This window comes from Nelumbo lutea, chromosome 1 (assembly GCF_056320005.1).
Source record: "Nelumbo lutea isolate HS-2025 chromosome 1, American lotus-T2T, whole genome shotgun sequence".
In the NCBI taxonomy this organism is placed as follows: Eukaryota; Viridiplantae; Streptophyta; class Magnoliopsida; order Proteales; family Nelumbonaceae; genus Nelumbo; species Nelumbo lutea.
In genome coordinates, this window is record NC_142684.1 from 164,501,237 (window position 1) to 164,521,878 (window position 20,642).

A 20,642-nucleotide genomic window follows, 5' to 3' on the forward strand; every position below is an offset into this window, starting at 1 on the left:
AAGCCTATTATGGTAAGATCAATACTGTGGAAAACTTGCAAAAGAAGAAACCTTTTATGTGTCTGTCCCCAAATTGGTGATGTATGTGTAAGTGAAGGGTGAGGGCTGTAACCATTTGCTGATATCGTGCTTATTTGCTGCCAATATTTGGAACTGGGTTGCTTCCTTATTTGGGTGCAGGTGGAACTTGCCCTCTGAAGTAAGCTGTTCACTCCAGCTGCTCTTGGGAGATTGACAAAAAGAGGGAAGCTAATGTTGAAATGTATCAGAGCCGCTGCTTTGTGGATTTTATGGGAAGAGAGAAATGCTAGAATATTTCAAGAAGAAGAAAGAAGTCTAGCTGAAAGCAAGGAATGCATATTGACAAGGACAATCTCATGGTTGAAATCTTAACATTTGTTGGCTGACTTCTCCTTTGATGACTTAAGGAGAAACTGGGAAACAGTGGCTTCTACAACATCCACTAAGAACAAATCACAAGTGGATTGGAAACCCCCACCGGATGGAGTGGTAAAATTGAATTTTGATGGCAGCTGCCAAGGTAACCCAGGGCCATCCAGAATTGGTGGGATTCTGAGAGACAAAGACAGCAATATGTTGTCTCTTTTTTCAGGACCAGTTGGTGAAGGCGATTCTATAAGGGCAGAGCTACTAGCAGCGATACAAGGTATACAGATGGCTAGTCAAATTGGAGTGAACAATTTGTTAGTAGAAGGGGATTCCAAAGTAGTAGTGGGCTGGCTGAATAGCCCAGATACAGTTTGCTAGGGCTATAGGGATATGTTAAAGAAAGTTAAATGGATGACAAGAAATATGACTGTCAGATTTCAGTGGGTCAGCAGATCAGCAAATGCAATGGCTGATTCTCTAGCCAAACAAGGGGTGTCAAGGGGAGATCTGTTTTGGGCTACTTTGTAATTTGTGTTTCAGGCTTGGGCTTGTTTAGTGTATATGATTCAGTCCTCGGGGGAGGTAACATCTCGTGCCACTTCCTAGGCTGATTGTATTCTCTTATCTGAATTAATAAAACTCCTCTCATTTATCAAAAAAAAAAAAATCAACACTTTCCAACTGGAAAACTAACAGAAGGGAGGTATTTGCGGATTTATACCTTTTTTTAAAACATAGGGGAGGCTTTTGTTAGTATGAAAACCCAGGGAAGGTTTATATGATTGTCAGAAAACCCAGGGGAGGTTTTATAGTTCACTCTTTTTCACTGGTAGCCTGAAAAAGTCTTTTAGCTTGATTCCTTTCTCATAAGAGGTGAGAGAAATTTTGGCAAAAACAAGAAGAGGGATCCACAGCCTCTGACAAGGCCATCTACCTCAGCCACTCCTAGGACATGCCTAGACATGTACGATGATGCAACCAGTAGATAAACTCATGTGAGGGACATTTCAAATCTCCTTTTCTTTGGTTTTCAGTCAGTTTTATAGTTTCTGTCTGTTTTATTAATTGGATTGACTTCTCTAGATCCAAACATTTGTTTTTGCTTCTTAAAGTGTCAATAGGTTAGAATAGTGTTATAAAAGATGTTTTCCAGTTGTCTTAATATGTTGGATGCCTAAGAAAAAAATCTTTCATTGAAATTGTAGGTTACCCACTTTTCTTCCATCCTATTTTTCTTGACAAATGTTTTTCCAGCGTATTTTTCAATGATCAATATTTGTCTATTTTGCATGATTTTGGTGTTAAGATAGGTAAATAAGTTACATCCATGCAATGAAACCAACATCTTATAAATTGACTAATCGAGTATGTATACTTGGGCGTGGCCATGAAGAGAATGGAATATACTTGCTGGATACACCTGACGAGAGTCTTGTACCACCTCATGCAGTGATTTTGGAGCATTTGAGCAGAACTTTTTATTAGTTGATCTCAATTCTCAAGTTTGAATAACTAATCAAGCTTGCCTTGAGATTCGAACCCAATTAGAATCGAACTCAAACCAAGCCTAAACAAACTCAAGCCCAAACTATTTGAGTAGAGCTCAATTTAATTGTAGCCCTAACTAACAAGAGGGATCCGCTTGCAACCAAAAAGAGAGCAAAACCATTCCCAAATACAGCGAACAAAGGAGCAAGGGATTAAGAGGTAGTAAGCATTCTCACCATTCAATTTACACAATAAGCACCAATCAGGAGATAAGCACCAATTTGGTCTTTTCTTTTGCAATAAGTCACATGGATTGGTGCGACCATGGTAAACTTCCCAACAAAAAGCATTGATGTCTTGGGGGGGATAGGGGCACTCCAAACTTCTTTCACAGAAAAGGAAAGAGAAGAAGAAGCCACAAGAGAGGAAAAAAACGACCTACAAGTAAACAACCCAGAAGGATTGAGAGACCAAACCCAACTATCACTCATAGATGCATCAAAGACTAAGTTATCCAAATTATCATACAGGCAAGAGACTAAAGTCATCTCAGACTCTCTAAGATTCCTTACCAACCCCAAGTTCCAGCTCAACCTAGTAAGAGAGAGAGAGAGAGATCCAATGAAGTCAGGCACATGTTTTTCTTTAAAGCTTGAGAGAGCAACAAAGAGGGAAACACATCTTTCATAGGAAGCTCCCCTGCCCCAAAAACTAAGGGAGAATACCATGTACTACTTTTCATTGGTGTAGCAAGATTAGCTCTGTGTAGAATACTAGCATCCCAACCATTCCTTGAGAGCCCAAATACTTGATACCACTTTATGCCACAACCTTCCATTCTCCTAGGGGAAATGCCACAGCCACTTGCCTAATAGAACCAAGCTGGTGTTTCCTAAACCCAAACTACCCTCCTTCCTTTTAACCACCTCCCATCTCACCAAATGATCCTTTTTCCTATCTCTTAGCTCCCAAAGAAAATCCCTCATCAATTTCTCCACTCTTTTAACAACTACTTGAGGCATCCTAAAGACAAACATAAAATAAACAATGAGGTTAGCCAGCGTAGATCTTAGCAAAGTATCCTCCCAGCCAAAGAGATATAGTTCCTTTTCCACCCTGCCTGTCTTATCTCTATTCTCTCTACCACCAAATTCAAAAAACTAGTCAATCTCGGGTTACCCCCTACAGGTAGTCCAAAATATTTTAACAGCCAATAGCCTCTCTTGCACCCAAAGTCTCACCTATAAAGGTCAATTCCTCTACTTCCAAATTTATACCAACTACCATGCTCTTGTTCCTATTGACTTCTAAATTAAACATTCTTTCAAAAAGGCTCGCCACTAATTTCAAATTTTCAACCCCAACTCTATTCTCCCCATCACAAAAATCAATATTGATCCCAAATTTCATATTTTCAAATTTATTCATGTTTCACTTTGACACTTAATGTTGATCTTAAGTGGAAAGAGAGAGAGAGAGAGAGAAGATTATTTATCCCTAGAATACATCACCCTACACTATAGGTTCATAACATTCATATGAAACTCATGCAACAACCCAAAATAGCTATTTCTCCTAATTTAGGGCATAAGACTAACCTAAACGGGTAAACTTGTGAGAGCAGCCCTATGGTTGATACTGAAGTGCTCGAATAGTTAAGAATTGATTATACAATCACAAACCATCCATAGGGACACTTTACCTACCCTAGAAACATCCCCAAGCATTTTTTTATCAATAACAGAATAGCTTTCATTAAAACATAAGAAAAAGTACAACAAGATGGGGGGAGATAAACTCTCTTAACACCCCACCAAATGAAAAACAAAACAAATTACACAAGAGACCTAAATAAAGCATCCCCATTTACCCCTTGCCTAGCTAACCCATCCGCAAAGGAATTTGCACTTCTTTTGACCCAATTCAGCTTGACTTCAATATCCCTAGTCAACCATTTAAATTTCCTTTTTCATTGCTGTAATGCCAAAAGCCAGCTACCTCTACCTTCAGCCAGCCAACCAGCATTTTCTAAATCCAGAACTCCTAAGAATTCCACCTTTCCCATACATCATTGCAGTTTCTCTGAAATTTCACCAGAATCTCTCTCTTTCATCTGGTTGGCTACTCAAACCTTGTACCGACGTTCATTTTTAATGATTGGAGCAATCTAAATCCAGAAATCTTAAAGATCTTGAACAATTAAGCAGTTCAGATCTTGGATATCAGTTCCAACAGAAGTTACGGCAGAGTGTAAATCTGATTATGATTGCACCATTGAAAACATGCCAGCTAAGAAAATAGGGGCCCATTTGGCAAGTCTTTTTGGGAAGATCTTCTGGTAGCTCTCAAAGTCAAAAGACGCATTGAGCTTTTACATGAAGATCTGAGCAGCCCGAAGCTAGTTTAACAGATACATGCCTTTCTGTGTGTCTTTCCGCACGAGAATAAAGTGCATAAGACGCGAAAAGCTTCATTTGGAGCTTCCGGAAATCAGCCCAAAATGGGCTTCTCACGTCTTTTCGGCGCTCTGGCTTTTGGGGGCTAGATCTTCTGCGAACCAAACAGGAATAGACCGAAAATCGGTTTGCCCGGCTTGTAAACAGCCGAAATACCGCTCGGAAAGACACGCCAAACGGGCCCTAGATCTAGACACAACTTTCAACTGAAAAATCCATCGTCTTGAATGTCTGGATTTGTGAATAATAGTGAATAAACCATGATTAGTATCCCCTTCTTTCGCAGATTTGCACAGTGACAGACTGATTTTCTATACAATTCAGAAAATTAGAAACTCATGATTCCTACTACCTAATTCCTAATTTCCAATAGTCCAAGTTACAGACAATAATTTCATCAAATTAGAAAAAAAATAAAGAACATTTAGAGAAATTAGAGTTTTTTAATGTAAAAACATATCCTTCCTATATCTAAAATATAAAGTCCCAGTAAGAGGAAACAAAATTTTTATAGCATAAGGATGGATACCTCCTAGAAGAAAATAGAAATTTTCTAAGCAGATAACCTAGAGAAAACATATCATAAATGTGTATGGATATCATAAATAAAAAATGAGTAGAACTACTTACTATCATCTGGATAGTCATAAAATTCCAGCATATACCCAGTCTGCCTTTTCCTTGTGCCAATTTCCTTTATCTGATGAAAACCAGAAAAGAAGCTGAGGTTAACAAAGCTCATAATTGGTTTTTAAACTCTCAAGTTAAAAAGCAAAGAAACAAACTTAAAATAGGACAAAAAATGGAAAGAAAGACGAAAATTCAAACTATAAATAATGAAATCATTGAAACCTCAAAAAGGAAATAAAATAATGCATGAACATGGGCACTGTCTAAAGAATATAAGATAGATGAGTAAGTGTGGCATCCAAAAACAATATATAGATCCATGAATTTTCATATATGTCCAAAAACAAATGCTAAAGGTATTTATACATCTAGATATATATAAACAGTATCCTAAATTGTTGTCTCAAGATCATGCTTCTTGTTTTTAACAAAAGAAATAGCTTTGATTGAGGAATAGCAAGACAGGGTTTGTTAGCCAACCCCAAAGAGTTGGCAAAAGGCATTGTTAAGTTGAAATAACACCACTGCATTTGTCCCAAGATTGTATGAACAAATATCATCACATTTTGTTAGACAATTTTCAAACTGAAACCAGGTGATATATGTTGTAAACATTAAGATGGTCACATATAAAAGGCTCATGTGGTATTGACCTCCTCAGTGGAACTATGTGGGTGGAAATGTATTTTTAGGTTATCTCAGAAAAAATAAGAAGTGGTAGGCTCAACTTTGATAAAGGTCCTAGTATAGAAGTGAACATTTTGATGTTGGGATGGGGCACAAACATGACTGAAACCAACTCAGAAATTTGTTACAGAACTTTTCCTCTTTTAGAAGAAAAAAAGACTTGCAATATTATCATATCGAAACAACATATGCAAAAATATGAATTTTAGCATGCTTTGGCCCCAGTTTTAGACCCATTTACATTATATACCCAAAAGAAAGCAAAATGATTACATTAATAACAGCCAAAAGTTTTAGCATATTTTAAATTTGCATCAACCACTGGCCAGTTTGAAATATGGCACATGTGCATCAACCACAATTACAAGAAAATCAAATCTACAATAGTCCTCAGATCTTGGAAAACTACCTTACATCTAAACCACGCACCACGAAAACCTTTAATAAAAGACTTTGACTCAGCCAGTTGGCCAACTTTAAAAGGTAATCGATGATTCACATCCATGGTGATCTGCATAGTTGTGCAAAACGGGAACAAATTAAGAAACAATTTCAAAATCAAAAAACATAACAAACCAACCAGGGAAGACATACTGAGAAACAGAAATAGGAAACAAATGGAAGTGAATAAGCAGATCAGCAATAACCCTTTGGCAAAACAAGAGAGGGACAGAAAGATTTTTTAAAGAAAATAATAAGGATGATAGAATATTATAACTGGATTTCTTGTTTCCATTGATGGTTCATCCAAGGATGTTGAAAGCGTCCCCTTTGGCTTAACTTTGTTTGATTATTCCCGATATTGTAACAGGGGATGTTTAGGTTGTTACATTTTAATTTGTTTGGGGGAAAACACAATGAAAAACATAAATATGAAACAATGGAAGTAAATAAACATATAAGCAAAAAGATGTTGTCAGATTGGATAGAAATAAGTAGAATGATATTTGAAGAAATTAAGTATATGTATGGATATAAAAAAAAAAAATGAAAATTAATATACTCCACCAGAGCTATTTTGAATCACGTGTTTGTCTAGCCGAAATGTGATATTTTACATATATAGCTTCTCGCTGCATGAAACGTGTTGATAGTTGAAGTGTAATACGATATTTTACCTATTCTCAAAAATTAATAAACTTAAAACTTAACCCACATGCAATTCACTCTTGCTTGTTCATAAGCAATTTATCTACTTTTCAGATGCAATTTCCCAATCCCTATCAACCCCTTGCCTAGTTAATGAATCTGCTAGCCCATGTATCTCCCGTGGGACACATTGAAAAGCTTTTGTTATTCCCCTTAGAAATACAGGATGCAGGGATTAGAAATACATCACTGCAATCTTATGGTAAAACCATATCCAAATAACAGGGATTAGAAATACAGGATGTGGGGCATTATGGAGGAAAGGAATGGAGATTGGTTGTTTGAGTTGGTGTTAGAAGCTAGTCAAGTGGTTAGGATTACATTGCCTCTTGTGTAAGAGGGAGAATTATGGTTAATGCAGTTTGAGTTGTTTTGTTTATTTGAACCTTTTATGCTATCAGTTGTTCACAGAGACATTTTGTTCTTATTAGGCGGTGGATCAATTCCTTGAGGTGGTTTGATAGGCAATACTTCATGGGGTTTGTTTAATGAGGAGAATTGAATAGAGTGGAGATGCTTGTTGTTTTGGCACTCTATTTTTCTTCTGTGGCTTTGAATCACCAACCCTTGCATTCTCTTTTGCCTTTCAATATATTTTTTTTCTTTGACTAGTATATTGTAAGCTTCAGCGAGAATCAATTAAATAGCAGAAAATAGGTGTTAGAACCTATAGGAAGGAGAAAAAATAGAAGAAAGATGAGAGAAATTGAATGGGAGGCAAAAAACTGTTCAGCCACCCCAAACATTTTATTATATAATTGCCATCAGCTACAATAGTTTGACCGAAACACCCCTACCGCCCTAATTAGGTGTGGCCCCAAACAGAATAAGAACTAATAAAACATAGCATGACTCAGGCCCATTTAGACTAAAGGCCCAAACACTCCCCCTCATGTTGGGTGTAGATGTTAATCATACCCAACTTGCTTACATCATTCTCCAACTTGTTCTTTGCAACTCCCTTCATAAACACATCAGCAAGCTGTAAATGAGAGCCAATATAGATGCAACTTTCTCCCTAATAAAATGTCTATTCACTTCTATGTGCTTAGTCCGATCATGTTGTAGTAGATTATGGGCTATGTTAAAGGCGGCTTGATTTTTTTTATCAGTGTAAAAGGCGGCTTGGTTGTCACAATAAAGTCTTAACAGCTCTTCTACCTTTCTGCCATATTGTCCAAGTAATAATGTATCCAAGGCAGCTCAGAAACACCATGAGCTCTAAACTCTACTGCACTGGACCGCACGACCATTAACTACTACTTTCCAAGACATAATGTCATCAAAGGTATAGAAACCAGAAGTCGACCTCCTATGTCATATCATCTAATGAACTAGCCCAATCTGCAACCTCTAGGGAATCACCTTCTTTAGCATAAATCCTATGATTCTGCTCAATTAGAGTGTCAATAGGTTAAACTCCCCAACTTTCATGTCTCTTTCGCTAAATCTAAAACATATTTCCGCTGGGAAATAAAGATGTCATGCTTCGACACTCAATTCATATTAAGTAGCACAAACTTCCCAAATCTATTATCTCAAACTCCTTTCATAGGAACTCCTTCAAATGATCAATATCGGCTGCTCATTTCTACTCACCACAATGTCATCAACATAAACAATCGAAGCAATTAACAAATGGGTGGAATTTGGCACTATAGTGGTCTGCCTGAAAGACAGCAGATAGCACTGTACGGGAGGTCAGGGAAGGCTGAGAGAAGTTGCAGAGAAAATTTCATATCTTAAATCTAAGATTTAAGATGGTTTTGCAGGGAGGGAGTCTCTGGAAGTTGAAGAAAGCACTCATAGGGCCTCATGAAGACTCGGGAGGCAAAAGGTGTGGATCCCGTCGGGGGATCCCTGTTTATAGATTTTTTAGGAGGCTTTCTCTTTCTGGAAATTTCTTTTTGAGTTTGTTACAAAGTTGTTCAATTCATACCATCTAGACCAATTGGGGTTTCACCACGTGTCCATGCAATTACCTCAGTACTTGCCCCCCCCTTCCCGACATGTGCATGTGAGAATGTGAGTTGCTACAACCCTTCCTAAGTCCTTAATGGGAGTGTGGTGAGGGTTGAGTGCCATGGAATTAAATGTCAAGTCATGCATATGTGATGGACGTGCTAGGTGAGTGTTCCATCAAGGGGTTTAATGTGATAATTTGAAGTGATGTGTGTAATTCTCATCGCATCTTAATCTACAATTTGCAATTGATTGCATTTGTGTTGTTGTGCCATTGTCCTATCGCACTGTTGGCGATATCTGATGACTAATTGCATGGTCTCACACACCGTTTTCTCCTAATGAAAAGTGCATGGTCAAACTAGGACTGTGAGCAGTCAAACTTTAACATTTTTTTAAAGAAAAGGTAAAGTATCATTGTACTAAATATAAACAAAAAATGTACAGCAAGAGAATGCACTTAGGAAACAAGAAAAATTGTTTCCTCTAAACTTGATCCCCATCCTGCTTTACAAAAAGCTTATCATGTACAGAAAAGGATTCAAAACCCACACCCCTAAACGCCTGTGACCAGACAACCAGGAAAACATCTTCCCCACACAATTTTCTGAAAAATGGAATCAGCAGAGCTTGTCTTGCTTCTAAAAAATGGTCAAACTAACCTATGACCAGTCAAACTTTGACATTGCACCCCTAAACCTGTCAAACCAAACCCTTGCCAACTGATTTAGTCCATGTAATGATTTCTTCAACCTACACACCTTGCTACTTTTGTCATAATCATAGAAACCAGGAGGAAGAGTCGATATAAACTCCTTCCTAGAAGCCACCATTCAAAAGTGTTCTTTACATCAAGTTTGAACAATGTCCAAGAGTATGAGGCCACTAACGAGAGTAGAACTAACAGGATTCATCTTTGCTAATAGAGAGAATGTCCCTAGGTAATCTATTCCATACACAAAGGTATATCCATTTGCAACCAACCTTGCCTTGTACCTCTCAATAATACCATTAGCCTTGTATTTAACTATAAACACCCACTAGCATCCCACAAGAGTTTTCCCTTTTGGAAAGGCTACAATCCCCTAAGTTTGGTTTTTTAACAAAGTATTCATCATCTTCACCTGCATAGCATCCCTCCACTCAGGTTTTAAAAGTGCTTTGTGGACATTTCTGGGAGCAGAGAGAAAGGAAATAGATGCAAGGAAAGACCAGTACTTAGGAGAAGGTAAATGGTAAGTACTGAGAGATAAAATGAGCAATAGATGTACAATGCTTACCCTTGTAAAGAGCAATTGATAGGTTGAGAACTTGAGATCATCAATAATGGGAATATGAGGTTCAGCAGTAATGGACACAAACCCCCCTAAGTAGAAGTACAAGAAAGATAAGTAATCTTAAAAAAAAAAAAAAGTAACATCAATGGACAGAAACCAATCTCTAGTAGTAGGACCATAACAGCATTATCCCTTCTAACTTTGTGCATGTCCAAAAAAAAATACACCTTTTTAACTTTGCATTAAATTTGGCTCTATAGAACTCAAGTATCTAAATACCTTCAAGGGAACATGAAACATGTCATCAATTGGATATATGAGGCTAAAAGGAGCTTTAGATCCCAAAACCCGAGAAAGCATCTTGTTGGCCAAGTACATAGGAGTCAATATAGCATCCCTACAAAACTTTGTTGAACATTACTAGCAATCATAAAATTTCTAGCTACTTCTAGTAAATGTTGGTTTTTTTTTTCTTTCGACTACTCCATTTTGTTGAGTATGTACGCAACTGCTTTAATGAACCACACCATGCTCCAATAAGAGGCTAGGGTTTTCTCAAAGTATTACTTAGCATTATTAGATCTAAAAATCTTAATCTTCATCCCAAACTAAGGATCAACTAAAAAAACTAGCAAATCAATTTAACACCTCATCAAGGGAATGCATCAAGTATACTCAAGAGAAATGAGAATAATCATCAATAAATAATATAAAATACTTGTAACCAACCATAGAATGAATAGAGTAAGGTCTCCGCACATCAATATGCACAAAATCAAAAAAAAAAAAGAATTGCTTCTTTTATAACTAGGATAAATGAACTTCTACAACATCTTGCTAACTAGCATGCATCACATTCCAAACTTGATGCTTGGACTTACTTAAACAACTGAGGAAACAACGATTACGAATAAGTAAAAGACAAATGACCCATACACTTATGCCATAACATGATCGCATACTATGACCCCAACTACTACTATCATCATAATGACCTTGTAAAAAAACTCCAACATTGAGAATGACGATTTCATTCATCTTATGGCCACTCCCAATCGTCCTCTTGGATACCAAATCCTAAGAAATACATCAATCAAGAAAAAAGGTCACTGAACAATTCAAATTCTTCGTTAAACTATTAACAAAAAGATCACTACTTAGTTTAGGACCATGAAGGGTCTCTTTTCAAAAAGGAACATGAATGGTAGAGGATAGAATAATATCATCTAATAATCTAAGATTCCCTTTACCAATGTTGGGAGAGAGAGAGCCATCAACTATAGACACTTTGTCCCTTCTAGAGAAAAGACTATGAGATGAGAAAAATTATGAGATAATGATCATATGATAAGACGACCCTAAGTCAACCATCCAGGAATTACTTCCATTTCCTTTCATATAGACATGATTTGTAATGACTCTAGTACTTGTATACGAAAGGGCAATGGCTCCTCCAACTAATTAATGTATCTGCTATATCTCTCAACCTCTGCTTTAGTTGTTTCAAGAATCTCCAAGGATGACTGACAAAGGAAGTGTTCCAATTTCCAAAAGTATTAATAGTATTCATCTACAGCAACTACGCTACCACTCTCATTCTTATTTTTAAGACGAACTAGAATCAAATGAGGATGAAGTTTCTAACAAGTATCTTTTGTATGCTTTATTTTCTTCCAATGTTCACATACCAAGTCTTTTCTTGTCATCCTTCTTACAATGTTCACATACCATGGGATCTCATCATCACACTCCTACTCCCCTTATTGCATACCAGGTAATAAGCCCCTACCAAAGTCACATCCTTAAGTTGACAATAGTCCAACAGCCCTACCTACTAAGATCAATCTCCAACCCAGCCCTAAACAAGGCTTCCCAATAGCACCAGATAAAACTAATCCCTTCTATGAGTTGAAAAAAGAAATAGATCAATCCCCTTTTCCTGTCTAATTCTTCATATTTTCAAAGCAAATCTCCAATATTACAGCACGGGCAATAGCAATCCCTCAAAAGCTCTAAGAATCAGGCCAGCAAAGCATAGCCAATCAGCCCTTCTATACTCTCATGCAGCTGACCGATCCTAAGGCTACATGAGAACTCTCAAAAAAATATTTAAAAATAAAAATAAACAAAAAGCTCTAACACCAAGTTGCAGATTAAAATTAAGTGAATCAATAAATCAACAGAAAATAGGTGTTTTGAACCTGTAGAAAGAAGGAATAAGAAGAGATAGAAGAAAGATGGAAGAAATTGAATGGGAGTCAAAAAAAAAAAAAAAAAAAAAACTGTCCAGCCACTATCAATTACAATAATTTGACCAAAACACCTAATTAGGTGTGGTCCCAAACAGAATAAGAACTACTAAAACATGGCATGGCTGAGGCCCATTAAGACTAAAGGCCCAATAACAAAACAAAATAAATAAAAAAGAATGTCTCAGAAACATAAAGCCCAACTGACCCAGTCCATAAACATAATCGCTGTACAAACAGCCCACAAACTCAACAGCTATCAAACCTGTAGCCAGCTTTTATAGATAAGATGTTCTAGCACTTAAGGCTGTAGTCAGGCATATTCAGATTAGGCACATCCAATTATTAAAAGCATAAATGCAAAACCAATCCAGAAAGTTAATCTGAAAAAATCTTCTTAGGCAAATGGCTTTGAAGATTCCCCTTAGATTCAGAAAACTATGGCACTTGGCCATCAAAAGCATCCATTGTCTACTGGATAACAATTGGGATGCAGAAGTACATGCGCGAACAACACTATCTCCACCTTGGAAAGCAATATCATCTGTTTTGCCCTCTTTCCTCCCTTTCATGCATAATGATGTCATTTCAAGTAACAGGTCAGAGTTTGCAAAGAGCTTTGGTGGAGACAAATACCCATGAATTTCAAGTTTGGTGCTCCATATCAAAAAACAAACAATCCCCATTTCCCTTTGTGTCTCTTCTCCAAATGGATTAACCTAAATTTTGGGCCTTAGAAGAGGCTTAATGGATCATAAGAGACCTCTTCAATCTCCTCTTTACTTTAAGCTTTTAGTAGGACTTGTCTCAGAAAACTCAGGATAGGATGGTAGAATTTGGACATTGAAGCCTAATGGAGTCTTCTTTGGAGCATCCTTTTCTAAAGCCCTAATAAAAAGCCCATCTCTTCATCCTTCATGTCCTTACATCTCCTTTTGAAAAGGTCCTACTCCACAGAAAGTTAGAGATCTTTGTTGGGAAATCTACCATGACAAAACACCCTTGAGAATCTCTAAAGGAAAAGGCCCTATAATTTATACATATGTATATAACAGTAAATTGCATCCATTAATATATAGAAATCGCAAAGATTACAAAGCTTAGGCTAGCTCAGGCCATCAGCTACCTAGACCCATTGATTACAATACATATAAAGAGAGAATGGGCATCTATAACCCTCCCCAGCCATTTCTTTACAGATGAGCCCAAAACAACTGATCTCTATTAACCTCCTATCCGGCAAATGAATCAGCCATGCTAGTTGATGAGGGCAGATTTGGCCCTCCAGTAAAATTATGACACGTGGCACCTCGTGACAGCTAGGAAAACACCCAGCCAACAAACTTACGAAGTTGGTGACCCACCCGGGCACCTGTCTGGCCGGCCTGGCGCGACCTGCGCGCGGCCTAGCGCGCGTCCTGCGCGAACTGCGCGCGGCCTGCGCAAACTGCGCACGGCCTGTGCAAACTGTGCACGGCCTGCGCGACCTGGCCGACCTGGACCAGCCTAGCACATGATCCGGCCAAGGCGCCAGCTTGCCGACCTGATCTAGACACTGACCCGTCGACTGACACAAGCGCCAGCTTGACGACCTGATCTAGGCACTGTCCCGCCGACTGACACAGACGCCAACATGACGACCTGGCCTAAACACTGACCCGCCGACTGACGCAGGCACCCCTCTGACAACCCGGCCCAGGCGCCGACCTGGCCGCCTGACACAAGCGCCAGCCTGACGACCTCGAGGAGTTCACCACCGTACCCCGGTTCTGACCGGATGCGACGAATCTTACCGTTTGGAGGCTTTTCACCCACCTAACCCGCGAAGACTCCGATATATAAAGACCTCACCCCCCAAAGGGGAAGGGGGGAAAAAATGAAAGGGAAGTAACCCTGCTCTCTAGCTCTCTCATATTATCTTCAAAGCTCTCTACAATAAGAGTGCTAACTTAAGCATCGGAGAGCCCCCACCGGGAAAGTACCCCCGGGACCTCTGATTCAGTTCTCGCAGGTCCTTCAGCTCCCGCCGCCTACGAAGAGGAGGAAAAGATGCAGTTCTCGGAAGTCCCTCAGCTCCCCCCACCTACAAGGAGGAAGAGATGGAGTTCTCGGAGGTCCCTCAACTCCCGCCACCTACAAGGAGGAGGAAAAGATGGAGTTCTCGGAGGTCCCTTAGCTCCCGCCACCTACAAAGAGGAGGAAAAGATGGATTTCTCGTAGGTCTCTCAGCTCCCGCCACCTACAAAGAGGAGGAAAAGATGAAGTTCTCGCAGGTCCCTCATCTCTCGCAGCCTACAAAGGAAAGAAGACCGCCTCATGCTGAGGGCAGTCGGATTGCGCCGCACCAGGGAGCTCCAACATTCTCTAAGGCATCAACCGCCTAGTAGGGAGTTCGCCACCAAGGAGTTCGCCACCAGGCAGTTCGCCAAGTAGCTCGTCACTAAGGCACCAGGGAGTTAGCCTCCAAGGCAGTTCGCCCCAAGGCAGTTCACCCCCAGGCAGTTCGCCACCAGGGAGTTAGCCTCCAAGGCAGTTCGCCCCCAGGCAGTTCGCCCCCAGGCAGTTCACCACCAGGGAGTTCGCCACCAGGCAGTTCGCCCCAAGCAGTTCGCCACCCAGGCAGTTCGCCCCCAGGCAGTTCGCCCGAGGCAGTTCGCCACCCAAGAAGTTCGCCACCAAGGAGTTCGCCACCAGGCAGTTCGCCAAGTAGCTCGTCACTAAGGCACCAGGGAGTTAGCCTCCAAGGCAGTTCGCCCCCAGGCAATTCGCCCCCAGGGAGAGCCTCCAAGGCAGTTCGCCACCAGGGAGTTCGCCACCAGGCAGTTCGCCCCCAGGCAGTTTGCCACCAGGGAGTTCGCCACCAGGCAGTTCGCCACCAGGCAGTTCGCCCCCAGGCAGTTCGCCACCAAGAAGTTCGCCACCAGGCAGTTCGCCAAGTAGCTCGTCACTAAGGGACGCCACCCCCGGGTCGAATAACGAGGTATTTTGCCAAAAAATTTTACATCACAAAACATTGGTACGTGGCCGAAAACGGTTACATCACTAGTCAACCATTTTCACTTGTTGATCACATTTCTATATGTACAAAGAACCTTCTCCTTGTTCAACAGCCAAGTAATTGCCACCTAAGAATCCCTGTCTGTAATCAACCTGTTCAGCTGCATTTCATTTTCCTCATGTACTTCCCACATCACCACCACCAACTCAGCCCAACTAGAATTTATCTCCTTGTGTTTGCACTTCATGTATAGCAAGTGACGGAAATAACTTTTATCTACTAATCTCCTAGGGAGAGACTCAGATTTTACAATTACAATGGGTCTTCACCAAAGTTCAATACGTGGTCCTTATTTATTTGCTCTAATCATAAATGAATTGAATAAAAATATACAAAAGGCGGTCCCCTGGTCATGTTGTTAGCTGATGACGTCATTTTAATTGATGAAACAAATGAAGGACTAAGTCATTAAACGCAAAAATAAGCTTATAGACAAATTCTTTAGGAACAAGAGGTTTTAAAATAAGTAGAACTAAAACAAAATATATGATACATAAATTTAATAATAACAGTAATGCAAATCAGGGTAATTGTACCACTGCTAATATGCTGAAGAGAATTAGGAGAGTTAAGAGAGTTTACCTCTCCTCTTTGATCTCTTCTTCCGTACTATGCTTTATTCATTAATGAAATTTGCAGTTATTGATCAAAAAATATGCAAATCAAGGTTAGGATTGGTGACCAAGAGATAACTCAATATGACACTTTAGTACCTTGGTTCAATAATTTGTAAAAAGGGAAAGATTGAGGAGGATATCACCCATATAATTAGAATAGAATGGGCAAAATGGAAGGGTGCATTCAGAATAAAAGAAAATTCTATAAAACAGTTGTAAGGCCAGCCATGTTGTATGGTGCAAAGTGTTAAAGCGTGAGAAACAACACATCCTAAATGGTGTGGCAAAAAAGTGTATGCTGAAATGGATGACCAGAAGAACCAGAAAGGATATAAATAAAAATTGGCGTTAACCGAAAGAACCTAGGAATAACTCCAATAGGTGACAAAATGAAAGAAAATAGACCAAGTTGGTTTGGTCACATGCATAAAAGACCATTAACAACACCTGTAAGAAGAAGTAGCTTGCTGCAAGTAGAATGGGCTAAAAGGGCTGAGGTAGACAAAAGGGCATGGGTTGATGCAGAAAGAAATTATTGAAGTGCCAATAAACAATTGGATATGGCATTAAACAGAACGAAATAGAGAAACAAGATTCATGCAATCCACCCCATAAAATTGGGATAAGGTTTGGGTGGTGATGATGATAATCAGGAAATGTTTGTTTTCTTTGTTTGGTTGCGAGTGGCCCCTCCATCGGATCTCCCTTTTTCAAACACTTTTTTTTTCCTATAAAATAGGGAAAATTGTGTGTACAATAAGATGTCAAATATTCTGCCAACAAAATTAAATACATTTAAATCCCCGAGATTAATAATGATGATGATGATATTAATAATAATAAATCCTCGATTATATTTATAATTTCGATCGAGTTATCAACCTTCCGGCATTATTTTGGGAACAGGAAAAATAAATATGCATCACGAGCTTCGGAAAGATCCTTACATGACTAATTAAGTTGAACAGATTTTTTTTATAATTAACAGAAACGTTAATGCAGAAATAATTAAATTACAAAATTATATTTCCAAGTAATGTTTTACTCTCTATTCAATATTACCTCATAGCTTGATTGCATAGGTCCCTCTTCAAGACCAGTGATTGTTCATCTGAAAACCCATTGGAGATGCAATCCTAAAACCCTAGATTTTCTCATGTACATAGATACCTACGTGAATAACTGAAAAAACATAAATTACAGAACGACAGACGGAGAAAGAGAGGGTGATGTATACAGAGAGGCGGGGGTGAGAGGGAGATAGACGAAGAGTAGTAAAGAAAGATTCTAGACTTCGCTGGTAAGAGTGAAAGAGAGGATACTGAGTATGAAACCTGTTGAATATGGCGCCAAGCAAGTAATCGATGAGTCTGTTTTTTTTCTGTTGGACGAAATGACACTCTTTGGATTTTCCTCGTTCGCTATTTGGTTCGGTTAAGTCGGTGACGATCCTCATTCCTCACGAAGGAGAATGCTTCTGCCATCTGACGGGAATATAGTAAAGGCATGTTCTCTCATGGTGTATCTAAAGGTGCCCGAGCAATGCCATGCTGGCCTGTGGGCTGCCACGGGTCGTGCCATCCTGCTCAGTGAAAATTTTGGGTGTCGGCTCGGCATGGCCCACAGTCCAAGGCATGCGGGCCCATGTTATGCCATGGTCTGGACTGGCCCGTGGGTCAAGCCTTGGCCCAAGTTGGGCCATGGATCGAGTTAAAGCTATTTTTGCCATTTTATTTAAAAATTTTGGAAAAAAAACTTAAAATTTGACGGCCCATGCCGCCCTCGGTGAAAAATTTGGGGGTTGTGCGGGCCCATTCCGTGCCATAGACCAGGCTGGCCCGTGGGCCAAGCCTTGGCCCAAGTCGGGCCATGGAATGGACCAAAGCTATTTTTGCCTATTTATTTAAAAATTTGAAAAAAAAAACTTAAATTTTTAATTTTATATAATTTTTTATGTATACAATTGCTTATATATACCATAATTAAATAAATTAGTATAATAAAATTAAAACCAATTGTTTATTTTATTAATATATTATATACTATATATTATTATATAAATATATATAAATAGTATATATGGGTCGTGCCGGCACGCAAGCCGCGGGTAGCATGGCCCATGGGCTTCAAACCCTAGGCCCAGCACGGCACAAACCATCGTGTCAGGCCTAGCACGGCCTATGGGCTGTCGTGCCATGCCAATCCAAAGTCAGCCCGAGCTATGGATGGCACGGCCCGATTTACACCTCTATCCCACCTTCTTTGTAGTTTGCAATATTGAAGAATCTTCTTGACGTCAAATCGCCAATAGCAAATGATATCGTCCAATGTCCAAAGTCCAAACACATGATGGGGCAATGCTAACTCACATATAAGCAAGTAAGCATAACATTATAAACAGGTTCAATGAGCACTTAAAACATTTTTTTACACGTGTTTCTTAAAATACCCCCAACCTAACTTTAAAATGATTAAAAACCACTTTTGATAATTGTCAATACACTTTTCAAGTGCTAATTTAACGCGTTACTATATTATGCCTAGTTATTTTACCTAGACGCATCTTCCTGATGCTCTTTTCTTTAGACTGTCCTCTTTACCCAAGCATATGTTCCTGTTCATGATGGTACTTTTCTCCAAATTGTCCTCTCTACTCCTTGCCTACACATCACATATCCTTCTCAATCATCATCCTCTCTCAAGCCATCGTCCTCCTCACATCTTAACCATTGCCACTGCCATTGCTAACTGTCCTCACCTCTCAAGTATCTACTATGAAGTTGCCGTCCTCCTCGTGTCTCAATTGTTCATGTTTAGATTGTTTTTCATTTTTGCCATCTGCCCAATAAAGATGGTTAGTTTATTTTGGTTGCTTTTCATGCTTGCCCTCCGCTCATGAAAGATTTTTAGTCGGTTTTGGTTGCTTTTCATGTTTATCATCTGCTTAGGAAAGATTTTTAGTCTATTTAAATAGTACGAAATATGTTGGAGAGTGTCATTCTTTGTCATGATCAACAACGGGAAAATCAATACTACATCGTCCCCGAATAAGAGGTGACCGGTATTCAGGAAAGATGGGTGTGTCGTCGATGGTTGTTGTTCTCAAGTCACCGTCCTCCTCATGTCTCAATTGTTTCATGTTTTTATTGTTTTTTATGTTCTCCCTCTACTCAAGAAATATGGGTGTGGTTGGTGGTCGTTGTTTGGTTGTGGTTGGGTGTGCTTCTCTGGTTCTGGCATTTGTTACAGAATTGTTTATGCGCTTGAATGGTGATTGTCTAACTCCATTTTTTAGTGCGTTGTTTTTCGATGTGTCTCTCCCATCCAATACGGTACTAAACTTTTTGCTTTTTTTTTCACCTGCTTTCCTAGTATCGAATATCAAGTAAGCAGGTGATTGCAACCATTGTTCAGTATAGTGAGGATGATGTCGTTTCTCCTTCAAGTGACGAATGTTTAGCGTAATCACTGGTTATATTGGTTTTAGATTGATTTGTTTGAATGAATTGACTACCTACAATGGATTGTCTACAAATGGAGATTGTATGATTGATGTCTAATTCAACTCATATTATTTTTTTCCTGGTCTCTTTGTCTTTTTTTGTCTAATTCAACTCATATTATGAATGCTTTGTCTTGTGCAATGTTATTTGGCTTCACTGGTTTTTCATTTTTTTTTTATACTTCGCATTTAATTTTGTCAACTCCTTTTTTGAATATTCTCATTGTCACAGTTTATTCTTGTTGATTTCATACTTTGTAAGCTGTTAAATATTTTATTGTTTCATGTTCATTCATGTTAGTTTGATTTTTTTTTTTGTCTTTTTTATTTGAACAAAGTACTTGATAATTAATGTTGTTGCATCGATTATAAAGCATTATTGGCCAAAGTATATCAATTTGGTTGGTCTTCTCTTATATTCAAAAAGACATTTTTACTTTTGGTGGGCTTTTGTGGGTTATATAATTAGGGCTTTGGATTTGGGTGCCTTGAGATTTATGTTTTTTTAATATATATATCAAAACCTAACGACTATATTATCCACAAACACATATAAAGTTTCATTTTCATCTTGGATTTGTCTAGTTGTTATTTACTTAAATATCCAACATTTTTTATTATGGTAAAGCAACTGTATATATTATTTAATGTTTGTTGTCTCATTACTTGTTTGGTTTCTAATACCATTATGACATTTGTTGCATCTTATTTAATGTTTGTTATTGTTTAACTTATTTAGTTCCATTGCTCCTTTAACACTAATGTACAATGTTACTACGTTTTTTTCTTTTTGCTCTTTTTTTTTCTTATTGTCTCAATGTTGTGTTGAACATGTCCACTTAAATGCAGTGGGTATGGTATTTAAGGAGCTATGATCTCTGGTGCCCACGTTTTTTGTTATCCTTTACCTTTTTTCTTAGGGTTGGGTTCTGTAGTCTACTATTTTTTTCATCCTCATTACTTGATTAGAATATGGGACAATACCTTCTTAACGTCTAACTGTTATGTTTAAATGGTTGTCTTGTTTTGGCAATGTGCTCATTGTTTTTTCTATTTCATATTTCTATCTTAATGTTTTTTAGGATTTACGAGTCATATTTGGGCAAGTGGTTTTGCTTACCTCGTGTCATGTGTATTTCATAATAATTATATTTTACTATATTTTAAGGTTCACCAA

The 20,642-nt window shown here is 38.7% G+C and overlaps 1 protein-coding gene across 10 annotated transcripts in view; it reads right to left on the reverse strand.

The window, feature by feature from the left end:
• LOC148878894 (uncharacterized) overlaps positions 1–17,479 on the reverse strand; it is a 71,745-nt gene extending 54,266 nt beyond the window's left edge. Inside the window, exons 1-5 of one of the 10 annotated variants that reach the window (XM_088960263.1) lie at positions 17,298–17,463; positions 17,026–17,133; positions 15,929–16,691; positions 6,061–6,162; positions 4,965–5,034 (exon numbers count right to left, since the gene is read on the reverse strand). In XM_088960263.1, the coding sequence (XP_088816389.1) occupies positions 4,965–5,034; positions 6,061–6,156 (166 nt within the window). In that variant the 5' untranslated portion in view covers positions 6,157–6,162; positions 15,929–16,691; positions 17,026–17,133; positions 17,298–17,463. Of the gene's footprint in view, positions 1–4,964; positions 5,035–6,060; positions 6,163–10,042; positions 10,129–15,928; positions 16,692–17,025; positions 17,146–17,297 lie in introns of all 10 variants that reach the window. The other 9 variants (XM_088960265.1, XM_088960261.1, XM_088960268.1 and 6 more) reach the window with 9 other exon arrangements.
• Positions 17,480–20,642: the final 3,163 nt, after the last annotated feature.